Raw genomic sequence first — 21,136 nt, 5'->3', positions numbered from 1 at the left:
ATTATGCCGTATTGTCTTCCCAACATTTTGATTCACACATGCTTGCTTTACTCCTCAAATTGCTAGAGCTTTCTTGTTAGAGTTTTCTTCTAATCTCCACCAGGGTCCTGGACATGGACAGCTTCAAGAAACAATAGAGTGTGTTTTTCCCCATTTCCTCCAGGACATAATGTTAACTGTGTACATCCGTTGTTTAAAACTTTTAAACTATTGTCTTGACCTACATATATGACTTAACATGTATAAAGACTATACTATGATAATGTTTAAATGAGACAGTAAGTCTATTTCAGGCAGTTTGGCACAATTCAGACTTGCTACTGAAAAAGATTAGTTCAGTGAAAGTTGGACATGCAGCAGGGAAGAAATTTGCCATTCATCACTTCGTGTAAAATGCTTTTATTGAAAACAGTTCCCTTTGTACAGTTTGTACTGTTTCTTATCTTGTTGTAAATGGCATTTTTGAACAGAAGAACAAACTGTAAAAGACGACAGGATGTGATGCTCTTAAGCTCTTGCAAATTCTTTTGGTTTAGCTGCATCTCTATATTGTACAAGACAGTAATTACTAGTATAGCTCGAAAACTACCATACTATAGAACAGAACTTGGCACAGAACTTGGCATACAGAGAATACTATTGATATTTTTGCCAGACATTTTTTGTAATATATGTAGAATGTAAAATTATACAAGTAGGCATCAAGCCCATTGCTGATTTTCAATCCAAAAATCTACATATTGATGTTGGCTTAACGTTTCAGAATCTGCTTAAAGCACTGATCACAGTCATTGCTAATGACTGGTTATGCATTAGCGTATGTTTGCAAAAAAACAATAACTACAGTAAATTAACTCATACTACTTTTTTGTTAGAAATTGTATCATAATTATGAGCACATACTAGGAAAAACATAATTTAAAATGTTAAATACATTTGTGAGAAATAAATGCAGGACGTGGCTTGAAAACTAGTCTTTCATTGTGGGACACACAACTGATGTCGGCTACAGAAAGTGACATAATGTGGGCCGCAACTATTTCAGGGATCTCTCTAGTCTTCCCACTCCATTGGCAAAAGCCAAGGATGTGGATAACCCGGGCTGTGTGGTTTCCTGGGTACAGTAGCAGGGGAGTAACTGCCATACTTTGTCACTGGCACACTTTGCTTGATTGATGTGGAAGTCTTTCTCGTATTCATCAAGGCTTTTGTCAGAGAGCGTTCTAACTCTAAAGCCTCATCAGTTGGCCGTCCACGGAGAATGCGTCTGATAGTGGCGAGTGCTAAGTCTGACTTACAGTCCAGGTAGCTCTTGAGGTTGAGCTCAGGGAAAACTGCATCTCTGAAAGCCTCAACCAGCTCGTTCTGAGCATGAGACGGTTTGAGCTGATGGAGAACTTTCTGCTCCAGTGAGACGTAGCACAGTGCGTCTTCAGCCAGCCCAAACTTTCCCACAGAGGGGTATGTCTGGCTCTTCTTCCATAGGGATGGATTCAGCGTTTGTTGTTTGGCCAAAGTCTTACTCTGTTGGTTCTTGAGGTCTTTCTTCTTGCCAGCATTAAGTTTCTCTGCACCACTTGGTAGGAGCTGATAGAGCCCTTCATCAGCCAGGTCTGCTAGATCACCAACCAGTAGCTGCTGAACGATTTTCTTCCTAGTGAGTGGAGATGTGACTGTAAGAGTACCTTGCAGTCCTCTGCCTGCATCAGACACACAGCCAATCACAGCTTGTTAAACATCCCAGCCGGTGGGATATTTCTTGGAACGACTTTGGACCTTCACGGCCAGCATGCAACAGCACTGCCTGTAGCGATAAACTAAAAGCACAAGCCATCGCCTGCTAAATGCAGCTCGTCAAAGATAAAAGCAGAGGATTCCACACGACGTGTCAAAACACGTGCCATTAGAAAAGCAAAGCTCTGAGAAGGAAGCTTTGAAAATGAGGAAAACATGCACATTCATACTTAATAATATGGAGCTAAATACCATACAGAGTGGTAAACCAGTCAACCACATCAAAGTAAGCCTTTAAACGAGGACTAAATACAGACTTTCTCAATATGTCAAAGGGTACAGTTAATTTGCTGTTTAAAAGATGGCCTACTTCCCAAAAGCTCATCAAAGTCAATCAACTTTAAAGATGACTAAGGAAGACAACGTGAAAGCAAACAAAGTGTGACCTAAAAAAATGTCCATACATCATTCAAACGTGTTCTTTTGCCATGTTAAAGCAGCGCAGTGGCTATGTCATTTATGCAACCTTTGCAATCATTCTCAAACATTAAAGCAAGCCCACTTTGAAGACCATACTTACCCTCCTTAAAAGATACCAGCACAACTCGGCTGTCTGCGAGCTGCGGTTTCCTGTAGTTGCCATTCAGAGACACAGGGGCTGACTCCTGGGCATGGGTGGAGTAGATGGATGTTGCCAGGGTCATAAACTAAGAAGACACAACAAAACAAAAGCATGTTATGCACAGATTTGCATTTTTCCTCACCAACACACAAATTAAGGTTAAATTTAAAGGGGCCGACCATATTAAAATGACTACAAAATCAATTTAGAAGCACCTGTTTGCGAGATACTGTGACATGATTCCTGAATACTGTCCACAGGACACTGGGATAGCATGGAGGAGTCGTCAGTGACCCGTCGTAGCGGTAATACTCATCCAAACGTGCAGGCAGCAGTGCTCTGATGTTGAAACCGGGCACCTGCACTTTCTGATCTGCCAGAACAGAAGTAATTTGTAACCATTTAACAACTATTTAGGTCAAAGTAAAATCCAGAATGGCCACACTGATATTGTGGCGAAACTACAAAATAAAATCATCACTTTAGACTTACCTCTGTATTTGATACCATTGATGAACTTCAGAAACTGCTCAAAGGCCGGATTGAACTCTCCAACCTGTATGACAAACATAGTTAGATGGTTCTGCTCCACACAAATTCGCCCCCATCCCACTCAATGTCTCACCTCAATCAGGACACCCAGCACAGCCAGGCCATCAGATTTGTCTACAGCTGAGGACATATTGGGATACTTGTCTGAATTGAAGTGCACTACATGCATCTGTGAAAGAAAAGAGAAATAAGAAAAGACCCTGTGGAAGAAACAAAAAATACTAAAATAGCATGTAGTTGCAAAAGTCAAAACCTTGAGATGATTGGTTGAAAAATCTGATTTGTTTCTTTATTACATCCAAGGGGAAAAGTAAGTGGTAAGACGTCAGATATGTTGGAAAGAGTCTGGATTATTTGATGTAGATCACTCTCACACTATTTTTTGGAAACACTTGGGAAAATGCTTTGTAAAGTGCTATAACAGACACTATGATTCAAGGTTATAGCACCTGTTCCATGCACCGTAGATGTTAACTGGATTGTAAATAGTGTGTGGTGTTCAGTGGATATAATATTGGCAGCAAGTCTATGACAAAAGCACATGAGAAACACTGGAGATGTGACAAAATTGTATTTTCAGCCTTTGTTCAGTCTTGGGAATTAAGGTAGACATTTGAACTATTTCTGGGGAAATGTTCCATTTCCCATCATTCCATCCCTCCAAAACAACATGTCATCAAGGAACTGTGGTTCTGGAGTCTGGAGAGACTTGAAAAGATGCATGTTCTCGACGTGTCCACTCAGAACTTCAGGTCAAACCACAGCAACTTACATGTGGCTGTGCTGCAACTTGAGCATGGTCACATAAAAGCACACAGGTTGTAAACATTTCAGCTTCTACCCACTGTAACTCAACACCAAATTATATTAAAAAAGTATCCTATTTTGGGTTATATCATATAAGAGACTCTTACTTTTAAACTTTACTGTCTGCTTTACTTTAAGTACCAAAGTAAATAGAGCAAACTAGTGTGTGAAAACTGCTTAGACGGCTTGACACATTTAATAGCACAGACAGCCACTCTTTTCCTGAGGTGGGTGAAAACCCACGCATATAATAGTCTGGTACTCTAATCCCTTTAAACCCTGCAGAAATAAGACACACTGTCATCCTGTACATCCTGAGGCTGACTAGAATTATGTCTTATGTCATTATGTCATTATGTTTGTGCAACTAAGTGATACAATATGCTTATTTGATATGTATGATTTAAGTCAATTTAATTACAATGTGTTATATACAACCAGTCAATTGTACTTTACAGTCAATCACACAATAGTGGAAGAAGAAGAGGCATAACAAGCATTGTCTGAAACTGTCTGCCACAGTGTCAAGGAACTGGAACAGAGATATGCAGATGCAGAGCATTTGAGCTTAAGCAGCGTCAGTAAGCCTTGAAGAGAATCAGTGTCTCCAATTCCTCTGCCAGTCAAATGTCAAATGTTTAAGCCATAAAGTATTACATCATTTGTCTGGTGTCAGAGAGGCTGTCACCTGACGCTGCAGATAAGTGAAAGACCTGCTTAATTGCTGATAACTAACGAGATCTTATCATTTAATAATCATTTAATCATTTCACTTAAATACATTAAGTCAAGTACTATTTGCAAAATGTACTTAAAGTACTCACGCAAAATGGCACCATTCAGAGTGTTATATTAAGTGATATATTATATTTTTTATTATGGAGTGGTGTATTCTATAACAATGAATCGTAGTGTATAAACTGTAACTTTTACATGCAAAATCTTAATCTGCAAAATAACTATTAACTACAACTGTTTGGTAAATGTATTGGAGTAAAAAGTACACTCCACTAGTAATTTAGAGTGTGGCAAAAATGGAAATACTCAAGTAAGTTCAAGTAGCTTGAAACTGTACTCAAGTAAATGTACTTAGTTACTTTCCACCAGTGTCTTTTTCATTAATAGTGGGTAGCAAGAAGAGCTGTTTGCGTTGTTTACCTCTGCTGCACACTGCCTACTGTTCACCATGTGTTCAGAGCCTGCAGGTCTGCTGGAGGAGCCCCAGTGGAAATGAAGTTGAGCTGCAGTGTAACGATGAGGCAGGCTGGAGATGTGCATCTTAGAGGGCAGTGATATTTGCACTGCGTTTCAAAAGACATGACACGCCACCACACATAACACAGCAGGGTAGGGGGTTACTTCAGTTAACATCAGGGTATCAAGAAACATCAACTTTATATAAACCGAGAAAGCCAGCATAGTCCACTCTTCTGCTGTCCTTTTACAAAAGCTGTGTAGCTACGTGTAGTTTATGCTGAAGTGACGCAGGGCGCTTTCCGTGTGTTCATCAGTGTGTGACCAATGATTACAAGTGAAAAAACATCTGTCAGCTTATTTCAGACACACGTCATGCTGATAATGCTGCTCAGCTTGCCTTGAGATACAACATCGGGCATGCACACATAAGCATTTCGCTGGTGGTCTTTGCACATTTAATTTAAATAACAGTTTAATAACACGAGGCAGACATTACATGCATTGTTCGGAATTGCCACTGGAATTTCACATATACAGCAATTTGTACATCATGCTTAATGTAACATGTAAGAAACAAATGATGCCAGGTCTGTGGTTTAGTGCCACAGTTCAAACAACCTCACTTTTCTCTGACTGAAACTTCCTCAAACTCTTCAAACAAAACCAAATCATTCAACAAACTATAATTTGGTGGAATAATCATATTCATAAGTCATGCAAACATTTTTTTCTGTGGCACATGGGCATGGTTGTTTATGTTCTGATTGCTATATTTGGCAAATACATTTAAGACTGTGTTATGTAGGCTATAGACATTAAACCTAAGCTGGTTTCTTTTGTTAAGGTGCATCAGACCCAGCAGAGGCAGAACAGATGACTAATCTCTGTTCATAGTTCCCCAGACAAAACATGGAGCTCTTTCTTTGGCTGGAAGGGCATCTAAGATAATAAGAGAGTGATTTTTTTAAATTGCTGTGGCAGAAGATCCTCCTATCATTTATTTTAGGTTGACCCAGAAATTAGGTCTTTACAGCAAGAACAGACTCCACCACATTTATGTGGGACCATATCCAATGAATACATTGACCAGTGCATCACTTTGATTTGAAAAATAGTTGCTTAGTTAATAAATAGATAGTTTTGTTACCTGTGATGACATGTATTTAAAATAAACATTTATTTTGACGTACTTTAATGTATTTTGATAACACTGATGATTTATACTCACCAGAATGTCCATTATTTCCAAGTGTAAGTTGCTCATTGAGTGACAGGTTATAGTTTTGAATCTCAATTGGACGTAAAGTTGGGTCAAACCTTAGCAGCTCTGACTTGATGTCTATTGGAGACTGAAAAGCTGCACCACAATATGGATAATGGTTGGGCCAGTGGTGCTCTCCGTCTGGCCCTGCAACAGCATCAATGTAAATGATTACCATTGAAACACTGATAAAAATGTTTAATTTTCACTATTTTAATATGCTATAGATGGTGTTACTAAATATATTCTAATCGTTCATTCAAAGTGTATTTCACCTCAGCGCACTGGCAGGGATACAATGCATGACTTTTCAAATGTTAAATGGTTCCATTTTAAAGGGCAAATGAGCAAAGCGTGCCTCAGTGTAAGGTTGACTAGAGAATGGATCCAAAGAGGGCCAGGGCTTGTCCTTGGCCTATAGAGCATTTTATCTGTAATCTAAGTGTAGTATTATTATCTATGCACAAGGCGGCATGGGAGAGGCCCGTGGCTCCGCTCTTGGCCCTTTCTAAAGCAGAACCAGGCTGTTGTTTGCGGGGAGAGTCAGTGAGAACGCTGTCTCTCTCCAAATGAGAGGTTTCTATAAAGCACAGGACACCAAAAACTGCCACATTTGCAGTTAAAGTCATGCAGTTTACAAAGTGACCTCAGCTGCATGAGGGGGGTTTTTCAATGGTATGTCTGCAGATGCAATGTCCTTGGAGATAATACAATAGAGAAAAAGAAATATTAATGAGAAATGATGCAGAAGAAAATTAATTTGGGAAGCTCTTGATTTCTGATATTTTTATTCAGTACATTGACTGAACTGTGAGGATTCATGCAGAGCTTTTCAAACATGGTGCTCAGTATAAAGTGAGGCTCATAGTTTGCGATGAATGAACCCTATCAAATCTCAAATACCATCATTGTAGCTAAATAGAAAATGGCACAAAAGGCTCTGAACGTACCAGAGCTCTCATCACTTCTGCATATTTGCCACTGATTTATTATCTACCCAGAATTCAAACAAAAATCCACCATTCACCATATGCCAGCTGACTGTGGTTTAATATGAATGATGCAGCGTGAGGCCTGCCCCAACCCTGACTGACCACATTTTTTTTCCCAGACAAATGTGGATTGATTGTACAAAAGGCATGAAGTGAAGCCGTGAAATCACTGAATACTTGTTTGTAGTAAAGTTCAATCTAGGCAAACCCTCACTATAATAAGGAAGAAAGTTACTCGTATGGCTGTATTTATTCAGTGTCCACTTCATTTGCTGTTTTAATTAAACCCACTCTGCCCGTTAATAATGGCCTTCAGTGGCCCCTTGGCAGTCCTTGGTAGAACATATAGGACTTCAGGGGTAATTCTTTTAAATATGGGACCTTTCTTATGTAAAAAATAATGTTAAATAAGAACATTTGTATAGCCTAAGTAAACGGTACAACATAACATCGATTGTTATGTTAAAAAACAAGAGTAGAGCAGGGTGAGAAAACTACAGTAATCATCATCATCATATCAACAATCATTATTGTACTCCCATGTTAAGGTTTACTGTTTTGTCCTCTGCCAGAGAGTGGAATGTTGAGGTGGAGGTAAATCGTATGACTCAGCCGTGCCCCGTCAACAGAAAGTGCTACCAGCCCTCAAGACTACTGACTACTATGACAAGGCATCTTGAGGGTTTGACTGTAACTGAGGATGAAATCCACCACGCTGCACTTCGAAGGAGGCCAGAGGGTGTAAATATATATATATTACATTTCTTTCCTCAGTAGTCATCACAAACCTTACCAATTTTACTCTGAGTTAATTTGTTAGAATTAAGAATAGCACAGGTTTCTGATTGTTTGATTATTGTATTTTATTAAGTATCATGCACTGTATGCATTTTTGGAAGGATCCAAGAGTTTACATTTACACAACTTTGGCAAAGTACAGCAAAGGGTGAATCATTTATTTTGCCACATCATTAAGGTATTCCCCTATACTGACACATACATTATACATTTTCCTAATCTAATTTTCCATTGTTTGATAAGATGTTGGTTCAATTTTCCAAATTTCCACAGAGAGGGGATTAACAGGTGTGTAAGAAGAATCCACAAAGGACCATTTTCCCATTAATGCCCAGCCAATGGTGTAATTAAATACAGAGTGGCTCAGCCTCTCTTAGAGGTCTGGATTGAACAAGTGTAATTTCCTCCAACTATAATTATTTGACCATAAATTACTGTGTAGGGAAGTAGCTCTTTTTTTATTTATCCCTGATGTGTCTGTGAAAGGATGTGTACACCATAAATGTATCTTGAAAAGAGGACAGTAGGTTTGACCAATGATTCTAGTAGTCAAAAGTGTGTTTTAATATTTGTCTAAAGAAATAGTTAAGACAATTGCACTGACTTGCTTCACCTGCCTACTTGTTGGTTTTAACATTTAGTCCCTGAATGTGACAGACTTTCGAGAAGCAGTGACACAATGCTCTGAGCACAGAGATAGTCATGGTTGCCCATAGACCGTAAGGCATGAGACAAAGGCAGTCAGCCACTTATAAAATGTAATTACAGAGTCTGTAATGAACTCTACAGTCACATGAGGGGACAGGAGGGGATGTCAGTGCTGGTTGTCTATGGAAGTCAAAGAAGGTCACAGAGGGCTTTTTCCTCTTAATCAGAAAGCATTCAACACTGTCATCACTTTTGTCTTATGTGGCATTGTCAGCTCTAAGCACTGCCATGGGAAAAAAAACAACATTAGCATCTTCTCTGACTCAGAGTTATTGCCAATCAGAGAGTTGCATCAAACTGAATTCTAACACTCACTTGGTTAATGCTGGTTCAAGGGTAGAATACTACTGTGAGTGATGACGACCTAATAAGTGCACATAGACTGGGATTGCACCAAATGTGAAAAATGGATCTAAGTACAAAAAAAGAGCTATAGCTATATCCATTTTATGATCTACTATTGACAAATTATGTGGACAATATTATATGACTTACCACTGTATGTCCATTTGTGACCTGAAAAAGACAGGAAAAAAATATTTGGTCCCACTGTAGGCTACATTCAAATATATTAGAACAACTACACTTCCACACGTTACAGGATGCAGCATAATAGTAATTTTATAAAAAATAAAATAAAAATAAAAACATTTATTTGGAACAGACATTTCATCTCAAAAACAAGTGTCTCCCTCATTCCTCCAAAGAGTAAGTGCAGCAGGTGGATGGAGACACCTGCCAGGATGAAGCATCTTTTCTACTCAAGAGCTTGCAAAGTGTTAAATGGCCCTAACATTTTCTTCTTTCTACTTAACACACATCTAAAAGTGCATCCAAAGTATCTGCATCCTAGGCTATATTTTACACTTACCATGCAGTACAGAAAGGAAAGTCAGCTGTAGTAAGACGATGGGTGTGAAGCTCAGAAAGTGCATTTTGATCCCCTCAACCCTCCCTCATGCAGTAGCCTAGTCTGATGTTAACCCGGTGCAAAGCAGAAGCTTGGAGCACCAGAACGCCAGCCTTCAAACCGGCTTTTATACTCACGTTGTCAGCTCCATTGTAGCTCGCGCTGACGTCAGAGCAACAACATAACCAGCCTCCAGAGACGTTGGGTCACCGGAGAGTGACAGCTCAACGGCGGCGACCGCATCCAAGCGAAGTCACTCATTTAGGGCTCGAGCTGCCGGCGGACGAAAGCTGTGGGGAAACTGTGAGGCAAGCACGTGCGACGGTGTTACACAGAAATATGCGAGCCTTCGTATTCTGTGACAGACAGATGGGTTGACCAAATGTTGACAGGTGAGGTGGTCTCTATAAGACCTGAACACTACTAAGTAGCAACCTGTTTGTGCTAAACTATCAAAATATGTCACCCTTTAGCAAAATGGCTTGACTGTCAAAATATGACATTCATAAAGTTCCCCCACTCAAACACTGTAAAATGCACATTATTTTTCTCAGAGTTAAAAATGTTGGATTGTTTAATTGCTCTGGTGCCAGAGTTAAAGTTAAATGATATACACTGATACATTTAGTTCTATGTAGAATTTATTTTAGCCACCCTCCACTCAAAAATGTGTTTTTGATAGCCTACTTCACTTTGAGCTTCACTGTGCCGAAGCATGTGGCGAATTTGTTTTCACATTCATCAGCTATGGGGGGAGTGGAGTTTCTGTGCTTATCTTCCTGAGCTAACTCTATGGCAGGAGGATTTTAAAGCGCCCATATTATGTTCATTTTCAGGTTCATAATTGTATTTTGAGGTTGCACCAGAATAGGTTTACATGGTTTAATTTTCAAAAAACACCATATTTTTGTTGTACTGCACAGCTCTCTCTCACTGCTGCAGATCCTCTTTTCACGTGGTCTCTGTTTTAGCTACAGAGTGAGACCTCTTTTTTTCTTCTTCTTCTGTACTATCTTTGATTGCACTCGCACATGCTCAGTAGCTCAGATGTAGATCATGTCAGCTAGCTAGCTCCATAGACAGTAAAAGAAAGACTGTTTCTCCAACTTCGGTCAGTTACAAGGCAGGATTAGCTGGGAGACTTCTAAATGAGGGCGCACATGTAAGTAGTTCTTTTGTAGATTATGGTGAACTTGTGTGTGTTGTAGCAGTGCTTTGCTATTGAGAACGAGGTAGCATGCTAGCGTTAGCATGCTAACGCTAATGCATGCTAACGCTATGAGCTAACGGTTGCGGTTAGCCAGCTCGTTTCGTGCCGCTTTTGAACAGCTCACCCGGAGACTGAAGGCAGGACACATTCAGAAACCGTATCTTACTCAGAACAGCATGGATGGATTTTTTTCAAAGTTTGTATGTGTGTGGAAGCACCAGAGACACAAAATAACTCCCCAAATCCCAGAAAAGGTGTTTTTTTCATAATATGGGCACTTTAAGTTTCGAAAAATTGCTTAAGGTAATCTCAGTTTTGATGCATAAGTTCTCGACATGCTCCATAAAATAACCTATAAGCTATCTACAATGTAACTGTTGTTTAATATGCCAATCTATGCTAATTTGTGCATGTTGCTGCTGTGCAAGTATCATGTTTAACTGCAGTCTGAATGTTTCCTGAATGAGGCGTGAGGTGTTTCGAACAAAACACTGAACAATATCAATATTATCACACGCTATTGCATATTGATCTGTAGCCTATATGTAACTAGTTATACTTGGTTACGCCCTACTATAGCATATAAGAAACACTTACCTTATACAGTAATAAAAAAGAGGAAGTTGACTATCCCTGCCATTAACTTTTGTTTCAATTGCATCTGTCACCATTAGGGAAGTGTCGGTCCAAAGGTCAATGATCACAACCCACTCCCACTGTAGTTTACAACCCTCACTCATTCCAGCAAAGGCAGCACAAAGACAAGCAGCAAGATGAAGCACCTGTTGTTTTTGGGGATTGCATTTGCTGCATTCTGCGTCAGCCATACAAATCCTCCAGGTACATCAAACTGTTTTCTTCTTAATTTAAAACCGTAACCAATGGTTTATAGGACAGAGGTTTACTATTGAATACACAGGCTCTTCTTTAGTGAAAAATTAGTGAAAAAAAGTGTTAGCTATTTGTATTGCTGTTTTTTTGTTTACATTACTGAAAAAAATATTTGGTTTTACGTATCTTGTATATGATTGTCAATGTTTACACTTAAATGTAATTATTTAGTTTTAACTGAAACTGAATCAAGGAGGTTTCACCATCAGTCCTTTCACAGCATCATGGCGGTTACATTGGCAGAAGACTAAAAAACTAGGCTGAATCATATACAATTAAAGGGATGTCTGCAAAAATAAAAATCAATAGACTTGATGAACAAAAAAGTGTTGTCAAAATGTTTCAGTACATTACATAAGTCTAGCATGCATCTCTCAGCAGAATATAATTGTATTTTACCTTTTATTTGCCAACAATGATTGTCCTTAGCTTTGACCAAAGAAGAAGAACAGCTGGTATTACCGGACATTTACTCTCCGTGAAATGTTATTTACACACTGCTAATGATTGTGTTAAGCTGACTGGATAATTCCTTTCTCTATAATTCTACACTTTTAAACACTGTGATCATTTCTGTCTGAGTCTGAGCATGATGAGTGGAACTATGTCAACCTGCAGCTTCATCTCATGTCACAGCTGTGAGTTTGGAGAAGCACACATTTTGAGCATCCAGGAATAGCCAGTTAGTTAGTCTGATCTTAAAAGAACCGTTTGAAACCACATCCCTTCTGTGAAATCTACGAAGGACGGGACTGAAAATGTACCATAAATGAATGACACTTTTTATTGCCGTCATAAAAAGAGGGAGTGGGTATCTGGTGATGAGGTTAGTTAAACATTAGTTATGTGCTGATGATTTCAACTGAAACACCTATGGCAAGAGTCACCTTACCAGCTTTCTCTGTAGCCAATAGTATTTCCGACCCCAATACTGTGCTGAAAACCAGACCATCAAGTTTTGCAAATAAAAGTTATCTAACCAACAGTATATCTGTTTTTTATCATCCAACAGATTTCTGTCATTTGCCATATGATGAAGGTGAAGGCACAAGCTTTACCTTTTCTTTGTATTATGACCACAACAAGGATGAGTGCAATCCTTTCATATACAAAGGCAAAGGAGGAAATGCCAACCGTTTTCTATATGAAAGAGATTGCATAAGAAACTGTTCCGCCAACGCAGAGAATATCTACCCCATGGATGGTAAGATGGTTTTAAACATTAGTAATGTAACAATTTGTCTGCATTCACCACTAACTCTGTTTTAAATATGCAAAATGTCTACTGTAACTTCAAAGACCGCCTAAAAGATGAACCCAGTCAAAAAGAAAATCTGTCCTTCCTGGCAGTTGTCTAAGGACTTTGGAACATAAACTGGCCAATGAGGTAAAGTTTTATGGCGTAAAGGACCATAAAAGGAAACACTACATCCTCATCAAGCCTCACGTTTACAACTGAAAGAGAGAGGGAGGGGTGGCTTCTTGAGATCTGCCTTAACCAGATTATTATTATGTCTGAAAAAGGGCAGGTTTATTATATGACGCAAATACATGATATCAATACCAATGCTATTTTGCGTGTCAATTTAATAGACCCAGATACTGTTGAGTTTTACTTTGTCCACCTGTTTGATGACTTGATTTGTTCAGAGGCTGCAGGAAAGACACGTGTCAGCATGAGTGTTAGCAATACGCCACCAAGTGGTGAAAGAGCAGGACTACTCATGACAGATGAAAATGTGAATGAAGACACCTGAGACTTTAATGAACTGCCTGATAATACCCTGCTGTATCAATGGTTCTAATGAGGATGATGTTTTCTCTTCACAGCATCCAAAATTTGCCACTTAAAAAAGACTGTAGGTAAATGTAGTGCTCAGGTTTTGAGATACTACTACGATTCTATTCATGACAAATGCAAAAAATTCCTTTGGACTGGATGCATCGGAAACGGAAACAGATTTTTTGACCAGGGCAGCTGCAACTCCACCTGTGCTGGCATCCATGGTGAGCACTAATGTGTTGTCTTATGTACACAGTTGTAGATAACTGTACATGTTAATACATCAATATGTCAATGCATGTTTTGAAACAAATGAGTCAGTATTAAAATATGATACAATAATATGTTTTTTAACATGCTGATGTAAATTGTTTTGGTTCTAAGTTGATGGCGAGGAAGTAGAGGAGGAGGAGCCAGACACTCCTATTGGTCAGTAGACACACAATGAACTCGAGCGCAATATATATTGTTATAGTTGGGTTTGTTTTAGTCCAAGCTGGTTTTCACACATTATACACCAGGCTCTAACTGGTTGCAACTATCTGCATACAAATTTTGTTATGTACTTTGTTTGAATGTTAGTATATACTAACATAAATCCTACTAATGTGTCCTCTTAACAGCAATCATCTGTGGAGTTCTGCTTGCTGTCATTATTGCCGCCGTCTTAATAACTGTGATTGTCTTGACCGTTCAGTCAAAGTAAGTAAGACTATTTTTCTTTGTCTTTTGTTTTACATAAATAGTTAAACTAAAAAGCAATAACATTACTTACAGTTAATGACTCTCCTGTAATTTATCTTAATATACTTCTTTAGGAAAAAGAGCCCCAAGAAGAAGGCAGCAGGGAAAAGTAAAGACCCCCAGTCTGGCACACCTCTTCAGGAGAAGGGGATTGAAATGGCATAGAATGTTATGTCACCTCAATAGCAACATGTGGAGTTTTCATCAGTTTGGTTTTGTATTATTATTAACTCTACTAGTTTTGATACCAAACATATCAACTGATTATAACATTTATGTTCATTCAGATTTTTTTACTGACATGTAATAACTACAATTTTGTTCAATTTTTTTTTTTGTTTCACTTAAAACATGTGCAAAGTAATGCTTTTTGTATTTTTTCCTTGGAGCTTTACCGTGTATTTTCATTCCTCAACCCCAAATAAGTCTGATGAGTCAAAGTGTAATCAAAAGAAACCAGAACTGAAACGATTATAGTCAATTCATTGATTAGTTGATTCATAAGCAACCATTTTGATAATTAATTAATTGTTGAAGTCATTTCCTTTGTTCCAGCTTTTTCAGTTGTGAGGATTTTCTGCTTTTATTTGCCTAATGTGATAGTAAACTGAATATATATTGGGTTTTGGACTATTGGTCGGACAAAACCTTTTGGGACCCAGGAAATTGTGATAGACATTCTCACAAATTTCATATGATGAATTCAGTCGGCAGATCAATTATTAATGAAATTCATTGTTAAGTGCTGCCTTAAAAAAAAAAAAAAAATCAAAACTTTAGGGAAATATTTACATTACATATTTACATTAGAAGCAAGTCCATGTTTTTTTCCTGACAAACACTCAACCAGGAGCAGAACTGCATCATCACAAGTTCAGGTACTCATCTGCTTGTGCACAATTACCTGAAATGCTTTTAACGACGAGGCCTCGTTCGTAACTATTGCAACGTTTCACCTGGCTCAAAGATTTGGTGAAAACTGTCTGAAGTCTTCTGAAGGCACGTGCCAATTCAAAACATATATTTAGAGCTGGTTGTGAAGTGATGCCTACTGCACACTGTTATTCTCCTGCTCAGCATTTGTGAATATTTTGTTTTAGGCTGTAAACATCTCAACAAAAAAGTGTCAAAAACAACCTTTCACATTTTCTCACATTTATCCTAAAATGTGTTGTTGTATTATCAAATGCTCGTGCTTTGTATTTGGGAAATAAAAGCAGTTTTGAATAATCACTGGAATGTCTTATTTTATAGGAAATGTGGCAGAGTTTCATTTTTCGCTGTATGTGTTGTACATATTCATAAAATATTTGATTGATTAATTGATTTGATGATTAAAAGAATGTCCAGGCACTCTGTACAATGTTCATGGCATCTGTTTATGTCCACTTAATAATTGTAAAAGCAATGATATGTGAGTTAAATAAAGGTTTTTCGTAATCAAAATGGATAAAATTGCTTTTTAAATAAGTTATATTGCTCTCAGACTCGCTTTAAAATGCTCATTGTTGAAATCCGTACATGCAAAATATTCAAGCCAACCATCATAACTCGTACATGAATAATTAATGTCAGTTGTCTGCTGCTGTCATGATGCCAAAAGAATTGATAACATGTGAATCTTGAGATTTAAAAAGTAACTTTCTTATTTGTGCAACCAATCACTTGTCCAGTTACAACATTAAAAGTGAATCATGGCGTTGCACGTGACATGGTGTTACCGTCTCAGGTGGTGAGGGGTCCAGTGTTCCAGAAAGTGTTAAGCACTTAACATTGATATAGGCTAATTATAATATGTAGCCTACTTACAGTTAAACAATTTCACTGTTATATCACTGAACTCACTTTAAACTCAATTCACCGCCTGTACCCATACGTGTGGGCCTACCATAGCCTATGTATTATAAGACCTAGGGCCTACCTGTTGCAATAGGCCTATTGACCCGCCCTACTCTGCTTCTGATTGGCTTACCCGGGGGCACGTTCAATCTCAAAATGTGTGCACCGTTTTTCTACGGTTATCGGACTGAACAACATTGTTTCCTCGAAACGGTGCTTATAATAGGCTACATTATTTTACATAATAGGCCGTTTTCCGTAATACGGCCATGATGTTTTCTCTTGTTTGGTGGGTGTGTCTTTCGTTACGTGCCCGTGTCACAGGTGATACCCAATCAGCAGAGACAGGTATGGAAACTTGTGGTAAAAAAAAAGGTAGAGGCTTGCACACACAACAGGGTGTTCAACGCACCCCCGTTTCAGTTTAAATAAACGTTTTGCTACATTTTGTCGGGGCTAAACGTATCTTCCATAAACTTCTACATAAACCTGTTCTCTTAATACATCCATGGGCTAAACGTGTCTTCCATATAACCCTAACAAATTCTACTCCTTATTCCTAAATCTAACCAATCCAACTAACTAGCCAATCAGAGGCAGAGTAGGATGGGTCATGCCTTCGCCACCCTCGGAAACCATCAAGGGGGTACGCGAGCATCCGGAAAGCGTACCTCCTATGGGGAGATTCTGAGGCTAACAAGCCATCACCTTCCACCAGCATTCAATTGACTCCCATTCATTTTGGTGTCACTTTGACAGCGAATAACTTTTTTTTTTCTTAAGATTATTTTTTGGGGGCTTTTCCCTTTATTATAGAGTAACAGTGGATAGACAGGAAAGGGGGAGAGAGATGCGGGATGACACGCAGCAAAGGGCAGCAGGTAACCCGCGCCGCTGCAGGACTCAGCCAACATTCTTATGTTCTTACTGGGTGAGCTAGAGGCCGCCCCGACAGCGAATAACTTAACATCTGAAGTGTTTAAAGACTCTATTTGTCCATTGCTTATTTCTAAAGAAACACGACAATGTATAAAAGGCTCCATTACCTTGTATCTCACGTTATGGCCCCGTAGCAGGCGTTTTTGTAAAAATAGGTTAACGATTTTTCTTTCTTTCTTTTCTGTCGCACAGTAGAGAAATTACCGTATAGTCAGGAGAAGCTCGCGGGCAATCGGGAGGACGTTGAGGCACGTTGAGAATAGATATTTGGCAGCTCCTATGTTGTGTCCATTGACATATATAAAATGGACCAACATATCCCATTGCTCTGGATGGAGACCAGTGAAGGATATTAGAAGCACTTTTCCGGTGATGGTTGAGTGTTACTGCGCAGCCTCCAACTGAGAGAGACGACATAAATGTGACGTGAGCAACCTGTCTGAAAGTTGTAAGTCTTCTGGTAGCTGTGCCAAGAGAAATCTCAATCATCTTGCAGAGACGGAGAGCGTAGGTATATATAAGGAGATAACATGGGCACAGGCTAATTATTGCTAACTAAAATGCTAGTTAACATTAGTAATTAAACGTAAACAGCTAATGTAAGCCTGCGAACTTCTCCTGTACTATACGGTAATTTCTCTACTGTGCGACAGTAAGTCGCGTGGTTATGACACAATCATTAGCCTATTTTTACAAAAACGTCTGCTACGGAGCCATAACGTGAGATACAAGGTAATGGAGCCTTTTATACATTGTCGTGTTTCTTTAGAAATAAACAATGGACAAATAGAGTCTTTAAACACTTCAGATGTAAAGTTATTTGCTGTGAATGTGGCGCCAAAAGGAATGGCAGTCAATGGAATGCTAACGGGAGGTGATGGCTTGTTAGCATCAAAATGGCGCCATAGGAGGTACGCGTTCCGAGGAGAAGCTTACCCCCTTGGTTGTGTCCTACTTGTGTCTGAGTCCTCGCTCAGTCAGTCTGCCGTTTCCTCTTTCTCAGTTCCTCCGACAATGCTTTCCTAGCTTTCTGCTTCTTTTTTGCTGGCTCAGCCATGACAATAGTGTGAAAAACTCCATCGCTACCTTGTTAGCCGGTTCCTGAATGGGCGTATGTGTGCAGTGCCATGAAGCATTTCGATACATCGCGAGACCTGATATCACACGATACTTCCTAACGCTGATGCCGGTGGCTCGCCGGCCGAAAGTTGCAAGGGTGGTTTTTCAGCTCACAGGCGCTAGGGGGGAGCGAGACGACCACCATTCAACTTGAAAAAAGTCATAAAACCATTCCAATGACTCCGAAGCTGTTCAGTTAAGGTAAATTAAGCTGCATAGTTCCCCTTTAAATAATGAAGTAGGGGTAACGAGGTATACAGTACCTGGGGATGGGGAAATTATACAGGCAATGGAGAAAAAAAATATCTCAATGTCAATCGCGGTTAATGCTATTCCTTTATTTATTTACAGATCTACACTTGAAGATGAATGTGATCCCTTTCATCATGGTCAGAAGCCATAAAACATGTCCTAGCCTACATTACCTAATGTGAAATAAAGAAAAACGTTCTGTTCAAGTGTTTTTGACCATGATTTATTAGCCTAACTTACATGATTTAACACCTAGCTCACAATTCAACTCACAATTATACTAAGAACTGCAGACTAGGCTACTCAAACGATTCAAATCAAAAAGTATATTTTAAAATCTAGCCACTTCTTTTGCTGTCTATGGATTTCTCTTGGCACAGCTACCAGAAGACTTTAGAGTTTGACAGCAGCAGTTTGGCAGCTGTGCAGCATGCTCAGCCATCACCAGGGTCTCCGCGGAAGTCTATGGCGTCATTGTGTCCATTTCTTTCACTGTCTATGGAAACAATGGATGTATAAACTATTGTCATTTACTGTGTTCTCGTTCTATTGCATTTTTAATTAAATAACGTTTTGGGGGGAAAAAGAAGAAAAAAAACGTATCCGAAGCGAGGCAGTGACTCGCTACTACGCATGCGTGACACAATGATACTTCTAAAAGTTATGTCACACAAGTCTCACAACATGGCTTAATTAGGTTAATAGTACAGCTTCCCAATAGGTATAAGTATTAGGGCTGTCAAAATAACGCGTTAATTGCGATTAATTAATCTGAGAAAAAATAACCCGTTAAAAAGAATAACGCAGATTAATCCATTCCATATTGATGTTTGACCTGGAGCCATTCTAGCCACCATTGGACTGTAAAATGAAGGAGGGAGACGAGAATGTTCTGCCTGGATTATTAATTGGAACATTTACTTGTAAAAATCTTCTTCCTGCCAACCCTGGCTACCGAAATCTGGTGCCACTGATATGTCTGCGCTTCTCTCTGATGCTCTGAAACACAAACACCGCTGCACATGACGCTAGTAACACTATACTCGACAGCAGCTAACGTTAGCCTAACGCTAGCTAGTAGCTGGATTAAACACGGTTAAAATGCTGACAGCTAACGCTAAACGGTGTAAAGTGTGACTGTGTTTTACTGTAGAGGATTCAACACCGGTATGTAACAATCTGTAGCTGCCATCGGAGAAACACAGATGGTGCGTTCAAAGAAACTGGTAAACTACAGCCTCATGGTGCATTTGAAGTTATTGTAAATGTGCATTTCCCATCTGATGGTTCAACAGCAATTTACTACTGAAATTAGTTATTGTTATTGTTATACATTATTATTAAATCATTTCATTTGACCATATGGCCTTAGCAATAAACAAGCCGTTCTTTAATGTCACCAACTGTTGTTTAGTACCCTTTTTTTTCTTTTCTTTTTTTACTTTCTTAAAAAGTATCGGTTCAGGCACTGTTAATTATGTATGCGATTAATTTCGATTAATTAATCACAGAGTATGTAATTAATTAGATTACATTTTTTAATCGATTGACAGCCCTAATAAGTATAAATGCAATAGAAAAGACTGGCAACCGAAATATGAGGCACCTACAGTATCTCTAAGCGATCTGTCAGTACCCGATCCGTACCGCCTGTAAGATCCGTAAGATCAAACATCACAACTTTTTTATTAAATCTTTATTATACAATAGTCATAGCTACAAACAATCGAGACTTGTCACCAGGTCACAATAAATAACTTGAGATAATATGGAGATGCCTGCTGTTTTAAAGCAAAAGTTAAAGAGGGGATACACAAAATATCGGGACGTTTTTCACCTGATATTTTGTGTATCCCCTCCCCTAACATGCAAAGGGTCTGTCCTGCCATCATGTGTGCTATTTTCTATGTCTACCAGGTCACAATAAACAACCTGAGACAATATGGATATGTATGCTGTTTTAAAGCAAAAGTTAAAGAGGGGATACACAAAATATCGGGACGTTTTTCACCTGATATAATGTGTATCCCCTATGCAACTTTTGCTTTAAAACACCAGACACAAAATTTGGTGTATCCCCCTATGTAAGTTTGGCTAGAAAAAAAGCAGACATCTCCATATTATCTCAGGTTGTTTATTGTGACCTGGTAAAGTATCCCCTCTGTAACTTATATGGCAGACAGGTGAACAAAGCGGTTAATTGAAAAGTCATATTAAACTAAATTAAACTAAAAAATAAATCACGTTAGAGGGCAGGGAGGGATGGGTTAGCAAAGACGAGGAAAAAAATATTATTCATTAACCTGCATGACTAACGTAGATAGGCCTATAGGACAATGTCAATATGGAACTTTGGAAAACACTGTCGATTAATCCAAAATAATAAACGACGCATTAAACAATTCACACGTCGCCTTAATGTAACAGACAAATACACGTATTTATGTAGATAAATGAGACCCTTACTATGGAAAACCCTGTCGAGTCTTCCACTATGTAACTTTTAGCTGCAGCTGTAGTTCCAATGAGACAACCTGTAGGGGGACCGAAGCTCCGCTTCGAGTGCACGCGCGCTCCCGCGGCCAGGGGATACAAATCCTGGCGGGGATAAGTACCTTGGCACGACATCTGACGACCCTCCATATATCATTAACAGATACTTTAGGCAACTCCAGCAAACACCTTGTAAACTTCATCTCTACCATCATAACTGTCTAATGTTTTCTTCTTGTAACCAGAAATGTCCAAACATCCTTACGCCAATGCGTGCATAGAGCT

The 21,136-nt window shown here is 39.0% G+C and overlaps 2 protein-coding genes across 5 annotated transcripts; one reads left to right on the top strand and one right to left on the bottom strand.

The window, feature by feature from the left end:
• Nucleotides 1–389: 389 nt before the first annotated feature.
• ca12 (carbonic anhydrase XII) lies at nt 390–9,839 on the bottom strand. Of its 3 annotated transcripts, XM_078257033.1 has the most exons (9): nt 9,543–9,671; nt 9,167–9,187; nt 6,141–6,320; nt 4,874–5,016; nt 2,982–3,077; nt 2,849–2,912; nt 2,572–2,729; nt 2,315–2,441; nt 390–1,700 (listed from the first exon to the last, which is right to left on the bottom strand). In XM_078257033.1, the coding sequence occupies exons 1-9, from the start codon at nt 9,604–9,606 to the stop codon at nt 1,054–1,056; spliced, it is 1,500 nt and encodes a 499-aa protein (XP_078113159.1). In that variant the 5' UTR covers nt 9,607–9,671; the 3' UTR covers nt 390–1,053. The 3 variants fall into 3 exon arrangements, with proteins under 3 accessions (XP_078113159.1, XP_078113161.1, XP_078113160.1); XM_078257035.1 differs by lacking the exons at nt 6,141–6,320; nt 9,543–9,671 and adding an exon at nt 9,719–9,839; XM_078257034.1 differs by lacking the exon at nt 6,141–6,320.
• Nucleotides 9,840–9,877: 38 nt separating this feature from the next.
• Nucleotides 9,878–15,655, top strand: LOC144522165 (kunitz-type serine protease inhibitor bitisilin-3). 2 transcript variants are annotated; one of them, XM_078257037.1, is made up of 7 exons: nt 9,878–9,973; nt 11,466–11,631; nt 12,695–12,886; nt 13,513–13,689; nt 13,850–13,894; nt 14,089–14,167; nt 14,284–15,655. In XM_078257037.1, the coding sequence occupies exons 2-7, from the start codon at nt 11,565–11,567 to the stop codon at nt 14,372–14,374; spliced, it is 651 nt and encodes a 216-aa protein (XP_078113163.1). In that variant the 5' UTR covers nt 9,878–9,973; nt 11,466–11,564; the 3' UTR covers nt 14,375–15,655. The 2 variants fall into 2 exon arrangements, with proteins under 2 accessions (XP_078113163.1, XP_078113162.1); XM_078257036.1 differs by lacking the exon at nt 9,878–9,973 and adding an exon at nt 10,599–10,743.
• Nucleotides 15,656–21,136: the final 5,481 nt, after the last annotated feature.

Source organism: Sander vitreus, chromosome 8 (genome assembly GCF_031162955.1).
Source record: "Sander vitreus isolate 19-12246 chromosome 8, sanVit1, whole genome shotgun sequence".
NCBI lineage: Eukaryota > Metazoa > Chordata > Actinopteri > Perciformes > Percidae > Sander > Sander vitreus.
The sequence above is the reverse complement of the archived record's forward strand: the minus strand, read 5'-3'. Positions and strand labels throughout refer to the sequence as shown.